The following is a 23,389-nucleotide window of genomic DNA, read 5'->3' as shown; positions in this document are numbered from 1 at the left end:
ATAAATTCCAAAATTGTTCTGTATGCCAATGACATGTCCGTTGTGTGTAAAAAGGAATCATGTAATGAACTAGAGGCCAAGTGTAATAATGTGACAAAAGAAATTGTTCAGTTTTTTAATGAAAGCCACTTAAATGTAAGCACCAGTAAAACATGTTTGATGGAGTTTAACAAAAGTAGTTTGAATAATGAAATTAAATTATACATTGGCAATGAATTGGTAAAGAAAGAATCCAGTGTAAAATTCCTTGGTGTAACAATCCAAAGCAACCTGAAATTGGACACACATATTGACTCCCTAGCAACTAAGTTGTCAAAAAATATATTTGCAATCTGTACTATTAACAAGTTCTATAAAGATACTGTAGTCCTAAAGATTGCATACCATGCTCTTTTCTCCTTTCACTTAAACTACAGTATTGAAATTTGGGGGGCAACAACCAAAGCTAATCTAGATAAGCTACTCATTCTACAAAAAAGGGGTGTGAGAATAATCTGTGGAGCCAAATATAGGGAATCTTGTGGCAACTTGTTTCCAAAAACAGAGGTGTTAACTGTTATAAACACATACATTCTAAAAGCCATACTGCTTGTGAAAAGACTGCACCCAAACACTTATTCATATTTCCACCAATACAATACTAGAAATAAGGAAAGATTTTACATTGGCAGCCACAGAACAGCACTTTACGAAAAGGGGCCTCAGTATGCAGGTATAAAATTAGCTAATGCACTGCTTAGTGCAGTCATGCCTCTTCCTACAATTAAACTGAAACATCACCTTAAGAAATTTTTAGTAAAACACCCTTTCTATGCATTATAAGAGTACCATACTTATATGAAGAACAACAAATGCTTTGTGAAATTATGTGAATAGAAATCAGTATACATCTTATTGTAATTTTGTTGTAAATTAATGACGTATTCAGAAGAATGTCTCTTGTGTATTGTACAAATAACTTTAATCATTACTGTTTCTTTGTACATGTGCAGTGTACCATTCGATGTTGAATAAAGCTATTATTATTATTATTATTATTATTATTATTATTATTATTATGAAGACTCAGTGGTACCGACTGGCTGCCATGTTATCCTCAGCCCACATGCATCATATGGAGGGGTATGTGGTCAGCACACTACTCTCCCAGCTGTATGTCAGTTTACGAGACCAGCACCGCTACTTTCAGTCAAGTAGCTCCTCAGTTTGCCTCACAAGGACTGAGTGCACCCTGCTTGCCAACAGCACTCGGCAGACCATATGGTCACACATCCAGCTCCCTAGCCCAGCGTGATAGAGCTTAACTTCGGTAATCTGACCGGAACCGGTGTTACCACTGCGGTATGGCCATTGTCGCCAATCTCACTTACTGGATGACTAAAATAGGGTACTTGCACGCAGTCAATCATGCTACCTTAAGACCAACACACAGTATGCAACTGTAATACTCACAGGTCAGCACTTCACATAATCTGTGAGCAGTTTAACACAATTTTTCAAATGGCAACACAGTGAAGTAGCATACTTCAATAGGTGGACAAAAACATGCGAACACCACAGCCACAACACATTACCATGCCTGTTGTCATGTAGGAAAACCATTGGCATTCAAAACAGCTTCCAGTCACCTCGGAATGGATAATACAGGTCCGGTATGGTTTTTAAGAGAATATCGTACCATTTGTCCTGAAAAATAGTGACAACTTTAGGCAGTGATGATGAAGCTAAATAGCGATTGTGCACCCTTCTCTCTAAAGTAGACCACAAAGATCTGGTGACTGTGGTGCCCAGGGGAGATGTGAGAGTTCATTTTCATGCTCACAAAACCAGTCCTGAGCTATTCGCCACAGTCTTCTTCAATGATCTTCCCTCATGATCATTCAACACACGCTTTTGTCCTCACTGTGACTTAGCAGATGATGTATTTCCCTTTGCCCTTTATGCAGTATAAAACTTTGATACAGTGTCTCTTGAAACACCAAACACTCCAGCTCCCTTGGTTACAGAAACACTCATCATACTATCACCAACTATTTTCCCACGTTTGAGTTTACTTAGCTCTGACATGATGTACTGACAACAACACAGAACACTGTTCTAACCATGACTGACACTTGCAGTGTATTGAGGGCCTTGCACAGATGCCATTCATGGATAAATACAACAGCATGACATGCAGGCTTGGCTAGCATCTGCATTTATGTTCAAGGATGCATTTCTCATTGTGTTTCAATATTTTTAGTCCAATCTCTACATTTTACGCTATAACTCCACAATCATGACTTACGACAACTAAATGATTTTTACATACTGAATGCTTGCTAGCCACTGACTGTGGTTTTAGGGACGATGTCTGAAAACCCCAGTTGGCCCAAAAAGTTTCAAGACTGGATTAATAGAAAAAACAGAGAACAGTTAAGATGGCAACTACAACATTTTAGACGTTCTATGTAGTCTCCCCTCAGTTGACTACAACAAACAGAACATTCATACCACCATGTGAAACTGTCAGAAAAGTCCTTCTTAGGGATACTGTTCAACTTGCATACCACATTGGCTTCAATGTCAGTTATGACTTCAAAGCATTGATGCTTCATGTGAATTTCTGCATTTTGTCATACTTTGGTAGGTTGGTGTTGATAACACCAGGTCTTGTCACCTGTGATGCTTGTTTACAGAATAGAGTTGCTCACATCTTGCAATTCAGCCAAGTCATGGCAGGCATCCATTCATCATTGTTTTTGTTTTGGAGTCAAAGTGTGCCTGTCCAAGTTTGCGCACATTTTTCTCTGCTTCAAAACATTCTGAAGAATATATTGAGCACTTGATTTATAGACATTGCTCCATTGCAATTCGCGATACAACATTGTTGACATATTGTGGCTGCATATCCACTATTGAATGCTGCCTGCTCAGTCACTTAGTTATAGTACTTGTTCCATAGATCAAATTCACGATAAATGTTATGATGTGGAATGTGTCAACAGAACAAACATAGAACACTTATATGCAACTAAGTAAAAAATAAACAATAATTATTATATTGTTGCATACTGGAGTCCACAGCTCGTGGTCGTGTGGTAGCGTTCTCGCTTCCCACGCCCGGGTTCCCGGGTTCGATTCCTGGCGGGGTCAGGGATTTTCTCTGCCTCGTGATGACTGGGTGTTGTGTGATGTCCTTAGGTTAGTTAGGTTTAAGTAGTTCTAAGTTCTAGGGGACTGATGACCATAGATGTTAAGTCCCATAGTGCTCAGAGCCATTTGAACCATTTTTTTTGCATACTGGCCATTTATGGTATTGTTATAAGTAATTATCTCTACTCAAGAATTCTTCTATGGTATAGAAGGAGTTGTTAAGCAGAAAACCCTTTAATCTACATTCGAAGATATTTTTGCTATCTGCCAGACATTTTATGTCCATGGGTATATTGTCAAAGAGTTTAATAACTGCATATTTGTTGCTTTCTGTGGCAGAGCTAGATTTAATAAAGGGTAATGCAGATCATTTTTCCCTCTAGTGCTGCAAATACGAATATCTCTGTTACTCTCAAACTCAGATGGATTGTTGATAACAGATTATATAAGTGAATAAATGTACTGTGAGGCCATGGTTAATATTCCCAGCTGCTTAATCCTCATTATTAAACCCTCACAAAATTTACAAACACAGTAGAGTGTAACACGACATTTTGTACTTAATTTGGTACATTGCATGCTATTGGAGAGCTCATACTGGTAATTAGCTAACGAATAACCCATAAATTGACTACCTTTAATAAAATGTGGAGTAGTAAACTTTATGATAGTTTAGTAGCAATGTAACATCCGCCCCCCCCTTTCTGTGTTCTAGGATTAGAGGGACACCTGCAAGATGTATGTGTATGAACTCCACACATAATTCTAATTATCTTCTTTTGTGCGATGAATACTTTTAGCCTAAGTGAGGAGTTGCCATACAGTATTATCCCATAAGACATCAGTGAACAAAAATATGCAAAATATAGTAACTTACATACTTCTATATCCACAAAGCTGCTTGGTCTAATGCACGTTTGTTGTTTACAGTTGTCAGTTCAAGCTGCTACTATACAGTAGCTGTGTCAATGTTGCTTATATGCCAGGAATAAAAAGATGCACATATTGCAGAAATCCTGAGAAGGCAAAGGACTGTACCATTTAATTTCAGACATTAACATTAAAAAACAGACAAAGAGAAAGTTTCAAAGATACAATAGATTTTTTTAATCAGAATCTGTATAATTTAAAAATGGTGCTACTTCACTACAGGGAAGTTTTAATATGCTCAGGGGTTCCCAAGATTTGCCAAGCATTTTCCAGACAAGGCCTGCCATTAGTGAAATTTTCTAACTGGAATAATTTATAAACTGTCAGATTGTTTCAATAAGAGTATACATTTTTTGGAGCAGAAAAATCAGGGCTACAAAATTATACCAGTGGATTTTGGAAAGTTTTTTAAAATCAGGATATTCTGGAAAACAAACATTTTTAATATGAGTAACTTTTGGAATATTAAGTTTTCAGAAATTGTAAAACACTTGCTTGAATAAGAAGAATAAGAGCTTTAAAAATAAACGAAGTCAATTTTAAAACAATTTCTATCAGGATTGAATTTTTATGAGCTCATTGTTTTCAAGTATAGTAAATTATGATTATTTGTTTAAATAAAATGTTCCTGTATGAACTCCTTACACTACTGACATCAACAGACTGTAAATTATACTGTGTATAACAAAATTTAATGAAATACAAATTTCGTAATTTCCTGTAGCTCCCTATACGTTGTTGTGTCTATATGCATTATTAATGAAAACGGTTTCTAAAAGAAAAAAATAATTAATGTTAGCAGCAAGAGTGGTATAAGATCATGGAGAATAAGTCACCTTTGTCTATTATTGGCTGCAGACTGTGCCTGACGTTATTTGATGTGTACATTGAGCAAGCTGTGAAGGAAACCAAGGAGAAATTTGTAACAGGACTTAAAATTCAGGGAGAGGAATTTAAAATTTTGAGATTTTTCAATAACACAGAAGTTCTGTCAGAGACAGCAAAGGCCTTGGAAGAATAGCTGAACAGAATAGGCAGCAGTTTGGTTAAAGGTTATAAGATGAACATGAACAAAAGCAAAACAAGAGTAATGGAATATAGTCAGATTAAATGAGGTGATGGTGAGGGAATTATTTTAGTAAATGAGACACTAATAGTAGTAGGTGAGTTTTGTTATTTGTGCAGAAAAATAACTAATGATGACCAAAGTAGGGAGGATATAAAGTCCAAACTGGCAATAGCAAGAAAGCATTTCTGAAAAAGTGAAATGTTTTAAAATAAACAATGTTAGGAGGTCTTTTCTAGAGGTATTTGTTTGGAGTGCAGCCTAGTATGGAAGTGAAATGTGGATGATAAACAGTTCAGTCTAAAAATTAAAAAAAAAAATTTTAAAAAAAGTGAAATGTGGTATAACAGGGGAGTACTGAAGATTAGATGAGAAGATACTGAACGAAATTGGGGAGGAAAAAAAATGACAGAGCTTGACTAAAATAGGGAATCAGTTTGATAGGTATCATGGAATTGTCAGTTTGGTAATGGAGGGAAGTGTGGAGGGTAAAAATTCTATATGGGTATCAAGGCTTGACAACAGCAAGGAGGTTCAAATGGTCGTAAGTTGCAGTAGTTGTGCACAGATGAACAGCCTTGCACAGGATAGATTGGTGTGGGATGAGGCATCAAACCTGTCCTTGAAGTGACAACTGCAAAACAACAACCACTACCAATACCATCAACTTAGCTGTGGTCCAAAGTTGGTAATTCGTGTACTTTAATTGCTTTCGTGCAGCTACCACACCTAACCCTTTATTTTTCTTGTGTGCAGTTTGTTGCATTTTAGTGCACTGTTTGTAATGAACAGATATAATTAATGTAAATTGTCTCCCTTGGCTGCTTAATAAAGCTATCATATCATAAATGGCTTGCCCAAAGTGGGCCTAACAAGGAACACTACAAAATTTGACATAATGTAAAATAGTCCTTACACATTGGTAGGAAACTGCACTGGGATTCAGTTTCTGAGCCATCCATTGCAAAGAACAGTGTTGTTAGATAGGCAAAACAATGCAAAAGCCATTATTTGACCTCAGCTACTTCTGCGGCAGCTAGCATCTGCAGGCTTGCAGCCTGTGAGACTCTGATGATACTATGCATTAAACATCTTCCAGTATAGGATCTGTAAGTGTTAATACCTCACAACAGAATTCCGTTCACCATGAGTTGATTAGGTTGGCAAAAGGACATAAAATCAGCCTGATTTCCAGACTGTGTCAATGGCAACAAGCTGCCACTTGTGATCTAATGGCATCTTCTCATGTTGTATCATTCATATGACCTAGTATCAATTGCAGTTTTTCCAACATTTTACATTATTGCTTAGCCTAAAATGTAATGATTATTTATGAAGTGACCAAGACCAGTGAGGTCATTTGGGATTCACACTATACAGAACTTAGAGGCATGTGGTATGGATCATATCACTGATCATAACCCACTGTCAAGTCATTCATCAGTCTTGTTGATAAGGAGGCCCAGAAATAATTTAGATGTATTTGGATAGAGAAAGAATTGGATCACAGGCTCCATTTACAGGGTGTTTCAAAAATGACCGGTATATTTGAAACGGCAATAAAAACTAAACGAGCAGCGATAGAAATACACCGTTTGTTGCAATATGCTTGGGACAACAGTACATTTTCAGGCAGACAAACTTTCGAAATTACAGTAGTTACAATTTTCAACAACAGATGGCGCTGCGGTCTGGGAAACTCTATAGTATGATATTTTCCACATATCCACCATGCGTAGCAATAATATGGCGTAGTCTCTGAATGAAATTACCCGAAGCCTTTGACAACGTGTCTGGCGGAATGGCTTCACATGCAGATGAGATGTACTGCTTCAGCTGTTCAATTGTTTCTGGATTCTGGCGGTACACCTGGTCTTTCAAGTGTCCCCACAGAAAGAAGTCACAGGGATTCATGTCTGGCGAATAGGGAGGCCAATCCACGCTGCCTCCTGTATGTTTCGGATAGCCCAAAGCAATCACACGATCATCGAAATATTCATTCAGGAAATTAAAGACGTCGGCCGTGCGATGTGGCCGGGCACCATCTTGCATAAACCACGAGGTGTTCACAGTGTCGTCTAAGGCAGTTTGTACCGCCACAAATTCATGAAGAATGTCCAGATAGCGTGATGCAGTAATCGTTTCAGATCTGAAAAATGGGCCAATGATTCCTTTGGAAGAAATGGCGGCCCAGACCAGTACTTTTTGAGGATGCAGGGACGATGGGACTGCAACATGGGGCTTTTCGGTTCCCCATATGCACCAGTTCTGTTTATTGACGAAGCCGTCCAGGTAAAAATAAGCTTCGTCAGTAAACCAAATGCTGCCCACATGCATATCGCCGTCATCAATCCTGTGCACTATATCGTTAGCGAATGTCTCTCGTGCAGCAATGGTAGCGGCACTGAGGGGTTGCCACGTTTGAATTTTGTATGGATAGAGGTATAAACTCTGGCGCATGAGACGATACGTGGACGTTGGCGTCATTTGGACCGCAGCTGCAACACGGCGAACGGAAACCCGAGGCCGCTGTTGGATCACCTGCTGCACTAGCTGCGCGTTGCCCTCTGTGGTTGCCGTACGCGGTCGCCCTACCTTTCCAGCACGTTCATCCGTCATGTTCCCAGTCCGTTGAAATTTTTCAAACAGATCCTTTATTGTATCGCTTTTCGGTTCTTTGGTTACATTAAACCTCCGTTGAAAACTTCGTCTTGTTGCAACAACACTGTGTTCTAGGTGGTGGAATTCCAACACCAGAAAAATCCTCTGTTCTAAGGAATAAACCATGTTGTCTACAGCACACTTGCACGTTGTGAACAGCACACGCTTACAGCAGAAAGACGACGTACAGAATGGCGCACCCACAGACTGCGTTGTCTTCTATATCTTTCACATCACTTGCAGCGCCATCTGTTGTTGAAAATTGTAACTACTGTAATTTCGAAAGTTTGTCCGCCTGAAAATGTACTGTTGTCCCAAGCATATTGCAACAAACGGTGTATTTCTATCGCTGCTCGTTTAGTTTTTATTGCCGTTTCAAATATACCGGTCATTTTTGAAACACCCTGTATGTCCATGTATTATAAAATTTGTTTTTAAATTGTCAGCTGAGAAAATTGATAAACTGAGAAACAATTTCATTACATTCATATTTGAAATAGTCAATTAAATGCCTTCATCTATGTAGTTTACAACTATGAATAAAGCTAAATATTTTCTGCTCTGTTTCAGCTCTGCCACATTCCTGCTGGCTCCGAAAATATGTTTTCCTCTGCACAGCATGTGGAGGACTGTCTGTACTCTTGGGAATACTGTTTCTCACAGTATACTTCATGCTACGATCATACACTTCTTCACTGAATTACTTTGAAACTGTACCAACTTACGTACCAGCAACTATGGTAAGATGTAATTGAATGTGTATATAAATTTTTATCTGTCACATGGGTCCAGTTTGATCATAACATATGAGTGGAAGAATTTCACTAATAAATCAAATTTTAAACTAAAAAATAACATATGAACACAGTTTGTAGAGACAATTTAGACTGAGGTGACAAAAGTCATGAGATACCTCCTATTATCATGATGGATTTCCTTTTGCCCAGTGTAGTGCAGCAGTTCAGTGTGTCATGGACTCAACAAGTTGTTGGAAGTTCCCTGCAGATATATTATGCCATGCAACCTCTACAGCCATACATAATAGTAACAGTGTTGCCATTGCAGAATGTTGTGCACAATGTGACCTCTCGATTATGTCCCATAAATGTCTGATGGTATTCATGTTGGATGATCTGGGTGGTCAAACCATTCACTCAAATTGTCCAGAATGTTCCCCAAACCAATCACAAACAATTGTGACCTGGTGACATGAAACTGTTGTTTGAGAATGTGAAGTCAATGAGTGACTGTGAATGGTCTCCAAGTAGACAAACATAATCATTTCCAGTCAATGATTCGTTCAGTTGGACTAGAGGACCCAGTCCATTCCATGTAAATACAGCCCAAACCATTATGGAGTCACCACCAGCTCACACAGTGCCTTGTTGGCAACTTGGGTCTGTGGTCAAGGGTCTGCACCACACTCAAACTGTACCATCAGTTCTTACCAACTGAAATTGAAACTCATCTGACCAGGCCATAGTTTTCCAGTCATCAAGGGTCCAATGACATGGTCATGAGCCGAGGTGGGGCAGTGCAGGAAATGTCATGCTGTTAGCAAAGGCATTCGTGTCAGTTTTCTGCTGTCATAGCCCATTAACAGCAAATTTTGTCACATTGTCCTAACAGATAAGTTTTTCATATGTCCCACATTGATTTCTGTGGTTTTTTCACACAGTGTTGCTTGTCTGTTAGACTGAGAACTCTGTGAAAGTGCTGCTGCTCTTGGTCATTAAGTGAAGGCTGTTGGACTGTGTGTTGTCCATGGTCAGAGGTAATGCCTGAAATTTGGTGTTCTTGACATACTGTTGACACTGTGAATCTCAGAAAATTGAATTTCTTAATTAATACCAAACTGGAATATCCCATCCATCTAGGTCCAATTACCATTCTGTGTTCAAAGTCTGCTAATTCCTGTTGCATGGCCATAATGACATGGGAAGCCTTTTCACATGAATTAGCTGAGTACAAATGACATCTCTGCCCTTTTATACCTTGTGTACATTATACTGTCACCACTTGAATATGTACATGTCGCTATCCCATGAATTTTGTCACCCCAGCATATGTTAGGTACTTCAGTTCACAAAAAAATTTTTAAAAATTCAAATCTTGATTTTCTCAACAGTGTTAAATGTCCTTGTTCATCTGCAGTTCCATGAAAAACACATTTTGAGGAACAATTTTTGTAACTAGTGAACACACAATGTATTCACACCACATTCTGAGGTCCTGTTTTATTTAGTACTAATTCCACATGTCCTGGATTTTTATCATTTACCAAAACTAGTTAGACCTTTCCTTTTTGTTCTCATTGTATTTTGATAGTATGAGATCTGAGAGCAGTTCTTTTGACAAACATTACAAAATAAAGAAGAAGCATATTACAAAAGCATAGCATTTCACAGAATTATTGATTTGCAGCAACACAAGAATCTTAACACTTAAATATGTTCTGCTGGTGGGATTTTATTTGGAAAACATATTATAGTAAGCATTACTTATGTCTTGACAGCTGGATGTTCCCATATAACAGGAAAAAGTATTAACTTGTTTTTCAAGTCTTCAGTTGCAATGAGATGCCTTCCTTGTATTTAACACTAACAAAAAGCAAATTACTCAATGCTTTAACATACATTTTCAAAAACTATGATGGCAACTAAAGGAAAATGTTTATGGATAGCAAACTGAAGTGCTGCCAAAAGTATTATACTGCAATAACCAGTATAGTTGAGATTCTTCAGGTGGGACATCTCTCCATTTGAAAATGATTAAATAACATGAGAAAAGACAAAAAACAGAATATAAGATGAGAAATTAAGTCTCAGAAACTTCTAGGTTATTATTTTTTGGTACATTTCACAGATTGAAGCTATAATCTGAAATACTGGCTACAGTTATGTTTCTTTATGCAAATGATTTAATTATTTTTTTGTTAGATAACCTAATGTTTTAGTAGTGGCTGCAAGTGTCCATGGTCAAAACATATAATTAAGATTGAGAATTATAAGACCTGTTTCTTCTAAGGATATTATTTGAAGCTATTTTTTCATATGAACTGAGAATTTAGTGATAATTTATTTATACAATTTTTGTCACTTGATTATGATTAATGGAAAGTACACACAGAAAGTGTGTATTGATTCAATCATACATCAATTTCTTCATGTTTATTTTTGTTGGTAGGTTCTTTCACTGTAGAGAACAATAATTCATTAAATTTTACATGACTGGTTACAGCACATTTAAAATAACAGGAATATCACTTCATGCATAATGCAATACAACTAAAACAAGCTTCCTCTCTTATTTCTTTCCAGCTCATTGTCACTGGATTAATTGTGATGTGTTTGGCAAGTAGGAAGAATCGTTACGAATACCTGGTAAGCAAAACACTGCACTGAAGTCCTTAAATGGCAGGGAACTTTTCCTCCTTAGCACCAGTTATTTGTATTAGAAACTCTTTAGTACTACTTAGGGAATATTATTAAGTGTACATAAAGGTACTTATAAATGTACATTATTTATATTGATCTGCCTAAAGCTGTGAGTGATTCCAAACATACAAATGGAGCCTGTGCACATGCAGGCACATGCATGTATGCATGAGCACATTCACCCAAACCTATTTTGCATTATATGTGAGTGTGCTGCATTCTGTATAAGAATGAAAGTTGGAAACTTGAGTTACATTGTTCAGCATTTTTGTACTGGTCTTCCCAGTACTAATATGTTTCACTAAAAGATGAGTAGTTGGCACCATAACATAATTTGTAATTGTTTGTATCCCATCCTGATTTTCTGTTATTGTGCTAATGTGTATGATTATAATTGTTTCATCAAGTCTTTTAACCACAAGAATTTCCTAGTGGAAAAAATGTGGCCTTTCAAATTCTGACAATTCTAAGAAAATCATGTCATTTCTGCTTCAGTTTAACAATAATGAACAGCTCCCATTATATTTGCAATGCTAGTGACATGGATACATGAGTAGTTAACTAAAGAGGCTATTGCAGCAATTTATTGATGATATAGGGAATGCACAAACAAGTGTAGCCACTATGTGAAGTACTGGTACTAATAAAAAACATTTGTCTTTAAATGCTAATAATTAAATAACTGGGGAATCTCTCATTGTTGTCTTCATTTGTATTGTGAGCTACACACAGAATAAATTCCAATTTTATGATACTACTGACAAGGGAACATGGCCTCATATTTTGTGGAGAAAAAAGTGCCCCTGCAAGATATCAGCCCACAGCAGTTGACCCCATGCAAAAAGTTGGGCCATAGTTTTGATACTATGTAGTTATCATGTGTAGTTATCATGGCTGTCAGCGTGTCTGTGCAGTGTGATGCATGTGTGGTGTGATTTTTATGTTTATAAACTTTGTGCTGTTAAAACAATTTTTGCGCTAGCTTCTAGGAGTGCAGAATTCCTATTATGTTTTCTATGTTCTGTTTATTCTCAGACCTATGGAAGTTTTATGTTTTGTGTACACTCTTTCTTCGACAAAGAATTATCATTGTCTTGGGTCATTTTAGTTATGGTAAACAGAGCAGTTTTGTTCATTCCTGACTAGCACATATATCTGCATTCATGATGCTCACGAGTTTCACTGTTTTGTCCAGTTTCAACAATGAACAAAGTTATTATTACTTCAGAATGAAGGTGTCATTTTTACAAATTAATCATAACTCTATGTGAGATTTACAGTTGGATTGGCAGGATCACAGCTCAATGGCTGAAGTGATGACCCCAAAATGATCTGCCTGCATAATGCATGAATTTGACATGTTACTATCAAAGGTAATTCATGAGATGGTGGAATGCTTGGTAGTGATGAATCCCCCTGTGTTAAGACACACAACATGATTGCTGCCCTTCTGGTCTCACAATCCAGCCCTCTGATTCACACAAGTTGAAGCTAACTTCTTCTACTTGGGTATCACTGTGGAGTCTGTGAAGTTCACATTGGTCATAAGTCAACTCAACCACTGGTATGTCACTGAGGTGCAGGATGTAATTACCACACTGCCTGAAAGCAATTCATATGACTGGCTGAAGACATAGTTAATCAGAAAGTATCAGCTTCACTAGAAGAATGCCTCCATCAGGTTTTAACACAAGAGGGCATTGTGGACCACAAACCATCCCAGTACCTGCAGAGTAAGATCAATGCTGGTACAGATCCAGACAGCCTGCTATGAACTATTTGGAATAGCTGTTTGCTGTCTCCAATTAAGGGGATTATAGCATCTGAGTTAGATATGTCTCCAGATGTAGTGGTGGACCTAGTGGATACAGTACAAGATGCTATGTCTGCGGCACCCGTCAGTATGGTAACCACGAAATCTTCAGACAGTGTAGATATATATGACATATCCTGTAATTTACTAAAGAAAGTAATAGACTATATTGTGTACCCCTTAACATTCTGTATAAATAAATGCATATCTGAAGGATATTTTCCCGAAGAACTCAAAGTGGCTAGGGTAATTCCAATATATAAAAAGGGAGATATGGACTCACCTTCCAGTTACAGACCAATCTCCATAGTCCCAGCTTTTTCTGAAATACTGGAATGTGTAATTTACCAACAGCTATCTGTCTATTTTGAAAAATTAGGAATAATTAGTGAATCTCAGTATGGTTTTAGGAAAAAGTTGTCTACTGTGGATGCTATAGACTTTGTAGTCAAATACTTACATCAAGTGTTTGAGGATAAGGGCTATGCTCAACTCACATTTTGTGATCTAAGCAAAGCTTTTGACTGTGTAAAGCATAAGCCACTCCTAGAAAAACTGGAATTCTATGGCATTAGACATAACAGCCTTAAATTAATAAAATCATATCTTCAGAATCGTAAGCAAGTTGTTTGTGTAGGGAGAGAAATGTCGAGTATAGAGCAAGTCAAGGTAGGTGTTCCGCAGGGATCTGTGCTGGGCCCCTTTTTGTTCCTGATAATGATAAATGATCTGCCGTCGTTTATCAAGTCCACCACTGTGTTGTATGCAGATGATACAACATTTCTTCATGCTAGTGAGGATTTCAATAGCCTTAAAACATGTGCAGAAAAGACAATTGACCAAGCATCCTATTGGTTCAAGGCAAATCGATTCCTCCTGAATGAAAACAAAACACAGCAGATGGTCTGTAGTCTTAGAGACAAGCTTCTGTCAGATGATCCAAGTTATGTCAAATTTTTGGGGGTATACATTGATGATAAATTATCTTGGGGTCAACATGTACAATATATTAGTGGTAAATTGTCAAGAGTTATTTACCTGTTAAGGCGACTTATGGATTGTGTTCCTGAAAAATATGTTAGAACATCCTACTTTTCCTTCTTTCAAAGCATAATAACATATGGAATTATTTTGTGGGGGAACTCTAGCTGTGTACATGACATATTAATACTGCAAAAAAAAAGCTATTAGGATAATTACTGGTTCTGCATATAAGGCACACTGCAAACCATTGTTCTGTGAACAGAAAATCATGACTGTTATAAACTTGTACATATACTATGTTCTAATTTATACGAAGAAGAAATTACCAGAAACAAAAACCAGAGAAAATGTACACAGCCACAATACAAGAAGGAATAGGTGCCTCTATATTCCCTACCACAGATTGTCAAAGTCACTCAACAGCTACAAAATCATGGGGTACAAATTATTTAATAATCTTCCTCAATCTGTTCAAGAATTACCTGAACAATTATTCAAACAAACAATTCATGACTGGCTAGTCCTCCACCCATTCTATGACATAAGAGAATTTATCAACTGTAATATAATACTATAATGTTAACAAGAAACCTGTTGTTTCTTTCAAACTATTAATTGTATTTTAGTATGTATATGACGTTGTCTACTGCTGTAATGGCCGAATGACAATAAAATTATTATTAATATTATTATTATTGTTATAATACAGTGCACAAGCACATGAACAACTGCATCGTATGTAGACTATGATGCACTGACAGCTAAAGTGGACGTGTTGACCCAGCACATGAGTCAATAATTGTCTCAGTGTGATGCAAGTAGTGATTGAGGCTGGCCAAGTCACTGAGGATGCTCAAGTGGCAGGCCATCATCCACCACTTCTGCACCAGTGACTGAACCACAACAAGAAATTTGTTGGTATCATAGTAAATTTGGGAAACAGGTGTGCCACTGTATGTAGGTACCTCATCTGATCTATGCTGCAGCACCTGTTCAAAACTGCCCAACGGACAGGTTTGAAATATTTAGTGGACACAGGGTCCAATCTGTGCATCTGCTCCTGTACACCCGTGTACCATGATACGCCCTTGTAGGCAGCCAATGTCATTCTTTATGTGTTTGATTGGGTATGAGAATGATCAACATTGCTATAATTACTAGCGAAATGCATAGATTCAGACTACTGAATGGAAATTTTAAGATTTACGAAAGATTACATATGAAATGAAATTTTGACAGAAAATTTTTGCCAGATTGCTACACTACTAGGCCCCAGTTATACAGTCCCTGGTTAGCAGCCACTTAAGTTCTATTCTCAGAATAGCATGGAAATGTGTTGTATGAACACATATTAAAAAAGTAAAAAAATAAAAAAATGGAGAATAAATGCAGGATAACTAAACTGATGATTCTGGCAGGGTTAGTGAAGCTAACCAGAGAATAAGTTTTGACAATGGCAGGAATATTACAGAATCACACAAATTGTATGGAAGAATTATGACAATTCCAAATTTATATAAAATTTTGTAATACTACTTTTTGATCTCATGCTTGATAAACTGGAGAATATGAATGAAATCTGAAACTGTTTTCTAACATAAAACGTTTTGCTTGTAGTAGGTCTGTTAAGCATTTGATATTGGTACTTCATGAATTATATTCTATCATGTTATTTATGTAAATACAGTAGATAAAAATGACCATTTGTTCTGAAACAGTTTCGCTTATTTGGCATGTGTTACAATTGCTGCAATATTAGAAAGGCCTACTTCATTTTATCTAGCAACACTGAGAAAATAGACATAATCAAATTCAGAAACCACACCTGTCTTGGGTACTATTTGTATTAACAGCTTTTTCAGTATTAGACAATGACATTTTGATTTTTCATGTAGAAAAGTGTTTGACAAATGTTGATGAGATAATAGGTTCTTTCACAGAAAGGAAAGCATGCTGTATAAAGCTGTAGCAAGATTACAGAGAGAGAAAATGCTGGGACATAAGGATTCAAAAAATGTCTACTGCCTTACCTGTCTCTTGTCTTTGCTGGTTTAATCTTTCCTATGAGGGTTGCCAGGAAGTAATACACAGCACTTTTTTTTTTTTCTCACCCAAAAACGATGCTAGAAATGCAAAACATTATGTACGTCTTATTTAAAGTCTCCTGAATGAGTGGACCAAGCTTTCATCACTACTGTCAAATAGTGTAGCTGCTACAGTTTCAAAATGACATCTGTAGGTGATGTATGTTACAAGCAATGTGCCATCATTGAAGTTCTCACTGCAGAGAAAGAAACTGTGGGTAATATTCACAAACACTTGTGCAAAATCTATGGAGAATCTGCTGTTGACAGAAGTACAGTTAGTCACTGGGCATAAGGTTGAGATCATCAGAAGGCAGTTTGTCAGAGCCCCACAATTTGCAGTGGTTGGGGAGACCATCCACGTCCATCACACCTGACATGTTGCTGCAAGCCCTTGGACTTCCACTTGCTTTGGCCATTAAAGGATGCCATTTGTGGAAGACATTTTGAGGATGATGAGGAGGTGATTCACACAGTGAAGCACGGGCTCCACCACCAGGACAAGGATTGGTACCGACAAGGCATAGATGCCCTTGTTTTGCGCTTGAGAAAGGCTATAGAATGGGAAGGAGATTACGTGGAAAAATAGAGTGTGTAGATAAAACATCATTCTTTCATATGTGTAGTTCTCATTACATTCAATAAAGAATTGTTGAAGAAAAAAAAATTCGTTAATTACATTGTGGGCAACACTCATATACTAAATTTTATGGCACTCAAAACAGAAAGTTGTTAGCTAACAGCCAATAAAGAAAGCAAAGTTTCTGAAGATTTCTTACTCTCCTGGTTACAAATAATCCCACCTAGTATTAATTATGAGTTTTTTTTAAGGGGGTTAGAATGTCAGACCAGTCAATGGGAGCAGGAGAGGCACCATAGGACATTTTAATTTCCACTGTCCTGAATATAGGTTTCATGGCTTCCATTACAAAATATACATGCTTGAATTCCACAGAGTGAAATACAGTGATGTGAGATAGAAGAATGTTGTGTGAAGAGGCACGGCACTGCACTTTGGCACACTTAAGACTAAATAACATCTTCCATTTTCTCGAACATATATGTTTTATGTATCAAACTCTTCAGGAAGAAGTGGGCTACAAAGTGAACATGATTTTGAAAAATCAAATTTTTGTTAAATTTTGATGTCCTATCTCAAACACTCGAGGGGAAAGGGGGGAGGGGGGGAGGTACCACTATCAAGTTTTTGCCCTGTTCTGAAATATACTAGATCTGTGGCTGCTGTCACATGCAACAAAAATGCAAGAACCTGTAACAATAGTGCTCACATGTCATAAATCCAAAGGAAACACAGCAATTTCATTGACAGACCACATGACTGCTGTATTCCTAATTACTAATGAACATGCTTTATGGAATGATTCACAGTTATTTCACTATAAAGAGTTTACAACAGTAATACTATTTTACATGGAAATTGTTTGTGATCAAATATTATTAAGCAACATGAATAAAAAACATTTTTACAAATTTTCTATGTCAATAACTTGCTGCAACTAAGAAAGTAATCTCATATAGCCTTTGAAAACTGAATTATCTTCACCAAAAATTCACTATTATAACTATTAGGAGGCAAAACCACAACCTAATGGTCTGTCTCTTCATAACAGTTTATGTTGAACTGAGCTTTGTAAAGTCTGCAAATAGTAAACTAGAAAATGATGGCCTATATCAAAGCTCACATCATACAAAGTAAGACAGACACTGATCCTGGTGTTATCCTAGATTGTTATAAAATTATATTTACCATATGCTTGTTACATAAGTTCTGCCGGTAGTGTCTGTAAAACAACCTGGGAAATAATGTATAAAGACTGTAGGAAAAGCAATATCATAAACACAACAGCACAGTACTAAAAGCAAATGATGAAATAATAAATGGCCTGAAAGAAAGTTGTAAGAAATTCATACAAAAGTGCAGTATAATGGGCACAAATTAAGTACATGACTTCACACCCAATTTTGAAATTTTTTTGGCGTCATTAGTCTTCTGACTGGTTTGATGCAGCCTGTGAGGGATTCCAATCCTTCACTAATCTCTTGATATCAGGCTAACACTTGCACCCTATGTCCTCAATTATTTGTTGGCTGTATTCAAATCTCTGTCTTCCCCTGCAGTTTTTACCCTCTACAGCTCCCTCTAGTACCATGAAGGTTATTTCCTGATGTTGTAATACATGTCCTGCTAATGTGTCCCTTATTCTTGTCAATGTTTTCCATATGTTCCTTCCTTCATTGATTCTGTGGAGAACCTCCTCATTTTTTATTTTATCAGTCCACCGAATTCTCAACATTCCACTCTAGCACCACATCTCAAATCCTTTGATTTTCTCCTGTTCTGGTTTTCCCATTGCCCATAGTTCTCTACCATACAATTCTGTGCTCCAAATGTACATCCTCAGAAATTTCTTCCTCAATATTTGATACCAGTAGATTTCTCTTGGCCAGGTATGCTCTCTTTGCCTGTACTAATCTGCTTCCTATGTCTTCCTTGTTTTGTCTGTGTTGGTTAATTTTGGTTCCAAGATAGCAGAATTCCTTAACTTCATCTACTTCATGATCATCAATTTTGATGTTAAGTTTCATGCTATTCTCATTCCTGCTACATCTCATTACCTTTGTCTTTTCCTGGTTTACTCTTAATCCATATTCTGTACTCATTAAACTGTTCATTCAGTTCAACAGATCCAGTAATCTTTCTTCATTTTTACTGAGGCTAGAAATGTCATCAGGGAATCTTATCACTGATACATTTTATCCTTAATTTTAACCAACTCTTGAACTTTTCTTTTATTTCTATAACTGCTTCTTCATTGTATAGATTAATACCTGCATATCTGTCTTACACCATTTTTAATCCAAGCACTTCATTCTTGGTCTTCCAGTCTTAATTTTCCCTCTTGGTTCTTGTACATACTGTGCATTACCCACCTTTCCCTAAAGCTTGCTCCTGTTTTTCTCAGAATTGTAAATATATTGCACCATTTTCTTCCAGTCTTAATGTTCCCTCTTGGTTCTTGTACATACTGTGTGTTATCCACCTTTCCCTAAAGCTTACTCCTGTTTTTCTCAGAATTGTAAATATATTGCACCATTTTCTAGATTGATGACCCTATAAGCATGCCTTGATTTTCCTTTAGCCTTGCTTCCATTATCAACTGCTCTGTCAGAAGGCTTCTGTGGTTCCTTTACCTTTCTTAAAGCCAAACTGATCATCATATAATGAATCCTTGATTTTCTTTTCCATTCTTCTGCATAATGTCGTCAGCAGCTTGTAAAAATCAGCTGTTAGTTGATGGTGTGATAGTTCTTGCACTTATCTGCACTTGATATCTTTGGCACTTTGTGAATGATATTTTTTCTGAAAACCTAATGGTATGTTGCCAATTTCATAGATTCTACACACCAACTTGAGTAGGCTTGTCCCCCAGTGATGCCTTACAGTCAAACATCTAATTTTGGAATTTCTGTCTGACCATGACATAGTCCAGCTGGAACCTTCCCATGTCTCTTAATCTTTTCCATGTATACCTCTTCCTCTTGTGATTTTTGAACACAATATTCATTATTATGAACTGAAATTTATTGTAGTACTCAATTGGTTTTATCCTCTCTCATTCCTAGTGCCAAGCCCATATTCTCCCATAATCCTTTCTTCTATTTCTTCCCTTGCAACTGCTTTCCAATCTCCCTGGACTATCAGATTTTCATCTTCCTTTACTTAATGAATTATCCATTCAAAATCGTCATATACTTCTCTCTCTCTCTCTCTCTCTCTCTCTCTCTCTCTCTCTCTCTCTCTCTCTCTCTCTCTTCATCTGTGGCTTGTGACATTGCTCTGTACACTGGAGCTACCACTGTTGGCACTGTCTTGCTGTCAAATCTGATGACAACAACCCTATCACTGAACTCTTCAAACTTGAGATCCACAAACATTTGAAATGATGATAATAGATAAAATCTACACATAAATACTTAGTTTTTTTTATCACTGTTACTTACAAACACTTTTATCTGTGGCTGTTATTAAGTGTATGTTATTGCACATCTTGAATTACTTCATTTACAAATGGAAGGCAGTATGCTGAAAGAGTTGTTGCTGAAAGGTATATGAGAGTTAAAAAATGTAATACATTTTGTTATACCCTTAGGAGTCCCCTAACAGCCCTCTCCTACCTGTTGTATCCTTTCTTATAATGAAATACAACCTGTAATTTACAAACTGTTGTTTTGTTTTAGATCAAGCTGTGTGGGATATGTTGTTTAGTTGGCGGTGTGCTGTGTATTGTGGTGACAATTAGCACAACAGTTATACATATGAGTAGGCTCCAAACTCTACGTGAATGTATGTACACACAAAAGACACAGACCTGCACATGCTATTCTGCTTTGCTACAGTCATCAGACAAAATGGAGGAAGGTGGGTTCCTTGAGTTTATCCAATATTTTAAATTTTTTGTATTTGATTGAGTAACATTTTATTAAAATTAAATAAAAAATTTTAAATGGTTTTTGAGCTTAAGAAGCTATATAATCAATTCTTAAGGTTTATTTGTATACACATTGTCCATTATGTGGAACTTTTTTTTTTGGGGGGGGGGGGGGGGGCGAGGACTCTTCTCTTGTTCAAAAAAATCTGCATCATCCAGAAAAGAACGAGTAGAATCATTGTTAGACTGAGTCCAAGAATATCTTGTCACAAATTATTTCAGCAGTTGGGGATGCATACCATTGCTTGTTTTCTCTCATGTGCTTTTTTCTGTATCCAGAAATATCCACCACATACAAGAATGACATGTACTATGAATCTGAAAGAAGTATTAAGTACACTGGCACCGAAATTTTCATCTCTCTTACCACAGAAATGAAATGCTTGAGAAACAAGTGATTTATTTTCTAACCAAAATTACAGCATTTCCTACAGTTCACTTTTGCTACCTTGTCAAAGTATTTGTAAATGTAATCTTATAAAATGAATAAATATCTTAAATGGTATTGCATTTATAAGTGCTAATATAAGTATTATATAGGAAATTTTGGGATTGCTCATTCATTTATTTCTGTGTCCAGTTGGCATTTCCAGAACACAGTAATTCTGATGGCCTTGATATTTGCCTTGATCAAGTCTTGCATTGTGCAAGGTTGTTCCAGTAGAGGGCATATGAGCAAGTGATCCAGATCTTGTGTTGTTCTGCTCTTGCAGGGCATGTCTCCACCACCTGGAAGGATGCCCCATTTTTACATTTTCGTCTGTCATTGGGGAACATCCACCTTAAGATGACTGTGTGATTTCCAAACAGATCATTTCCTGGGGCCAGCTCTTCCTTTGCAGGGTTATCCAGTGGCAGATTGCTCTTTCAACTGGTGATACAGCTAGACTCAGGTGTTCGCTAGAGTGGCTGTGTCCAAGTGATGAAGCTCTTTCTAGTTTTCAATCGACAGACTGCAGCTTGATGATCATGCAGTGGATGATGGATATCATTGACCTGCTTTGCCCTCTCAACATTGCCAGCAACAGCCCTTCTGACAGAGGGAGGAAACTATTCCAACAATCCTTGAACATATTCTGGGTTCAAATATAATAAATTTTCCTGAGGCTGAGAAGATCATGTCCACAAATCAGCATGGCTTTAGAAAGCATCACACATGCAAAACTCAGCTTGGCCTTTTCTCACATGATATACTGAGAACTATGGAAGAAAGGCAAAGGGGAGAGACCATATTTCTAGATTTCCAAAAAGCACTTGACATGGTGGCCTATTGCAGGCTGTTAATGAAGGTATGAATAATGAGTGGCTTGAAGACTTCTTAAGTAATAGAACCCAGTATATTGTCCTCAATGGTGAGTGTTCACCAGATAGAAGGATATTGTCAGGAGTGCCTCAGGGAAGTGTCATAGGACTGCTGTTCTTCTCTATATACGTAAATGATTTAGCAGATGGGGTGGGCAGCTATCTGTGGTTGTTTGCTGATGATGCTGTGGTGTATGGTAAGGTGTTGAAGTTGAGTGACTGTAAGAGGATACAAGACAACTTAGACAGAATTTCTAGTTGGTGTGATGAATGCCAGGTATCTCTGATTGTAGAAAAACTAAGTTAATGAGGAGGAGTAGGAACAACAAACACTTGATTTTCAGCTAAAGCATTAGCAATGTCCTGCTTGACCCGGTCACCTCATTTAAATATATGAGTGTAACATTGCAAAGCAATATGAAATTGAACAAGCATGTGAGAAATGTGGTAGGGAAGGTAAATGATCAGCTTCAGTTTATTGGGAGAATTTTAGGAAAGTAGGGTTTATCTGTAAAGTAGACTGCACTTTTTTTTTTTTTTTTTTTTTTTTTTGAGGAAAACTATAGAGAAAATTTAGAGAACTGGCATTTGAAGTTGACTGCCAAATGATTCAACTGCCGCCAACATACTTTGCACATAAGGACAATGAAGTTAAGATATGAAAAATTAAGGCTCATACGGAGGCATATAAACAGTTGTTTTAACTTCACTCTGGTTCAAATGGTTCAAATGGCTCTGAGCACTATGGGACTTAACATCAGAGGTCATCAGTCCCCTAGAACTTAGAACTACATAGACCTAACTAACCTAAGGACATCACACACATCCATGCCCGAGGCAGGATTCGAACCTGCGACCGCAGCAGCAGTGCGGCTCCAGACTGAAGCACCTAGAACCCCTTCACTCTGTCTGCAAGTGGAACAGGAAAGAAAATGACCAGTAGTGGCACACAGTACCCTCTGTTGTGCACCATACAGTGGCTTGGCACATACTCATCTAATGCATATTGTACGATGGTTTTGAACTTTGTCCACTGATCCTCAACATTATCTGTACTAGAGACAAAACTTTTGTGTTGAGCCATCAGGTACTCTGTAATCTGCTCTTAGTCACTTTTGCTAAACAGAAAAATCTTCCTACCTTTTTTAACATTTCTATTTACGGCTGAAATCGTCAATGCAGTAACTGCTTTATGATTGCTGATTCCCTGTTCTGCATTAACTGTTTCAAATAGTTCGGGTCTGTTTGTCACCAGAAGGTCTAATATGTTATCACTATGAGTCAGGTCTCTGTTTAACTGTACAAGGTAGTTTTCAGATAAAGCATTTAAAAAAATTCACTGGATTCTTTGTCCCTGCCACCCGTTATGAACGTTTGAGTCTCCCAGTCTATATCCGGCAAATTAAAATCTCCACCCAGAACTATAACATGGTGGAGAAATTTACTCGAAATATTTTCCAAATTAT

The 23,389-nt window shown here is 37.3% G+C and overlaps 1 protein-coding gene across 1 annotated transcript in view; it reads left to right on the top strand.

Annotated features, from left to right (window-relative positions):
* Nucleotides 1–23,389, top strand: part of LOC126184386 (uncharacterized) — an 87,495-nt gene that overhangs the window by 27,574 nt on the left and 36,532 nt on the right. Inside the window, 3 exon segments of the mRNA XM_049926770.1 lie at nt 8,363–8,532; nt 11,113–11,175; nt 20,371–20,551. Of these exon segments, the coding sequence (XP_049782727.1) occupies nt 8,363–8,532; nt 11,113–11,175; nt 20,371–20,551 (414 nt within the window).

This window comes from Schistocerca cancellata, chromosome 4 (assembly GCF_023864275.1).
Source record: "Schistocerca cancellata isolate TAMUIC-IGC-003103 chromosome 4, iqSchCanc2.1, whole genome shotgun sequence".
Taxonomy (NCBI): Eukaryota; Metazoa; Arthropoda; class Insecta; order Orthoptera; family Acrididae; genus Schistocerca; species Schistocerca cancellata.
The sequence above is the reverse complement of the archived record's forward strand: the minus strand, read 5'-3'. Positions and strand labels throughout refer to the sequence as shown.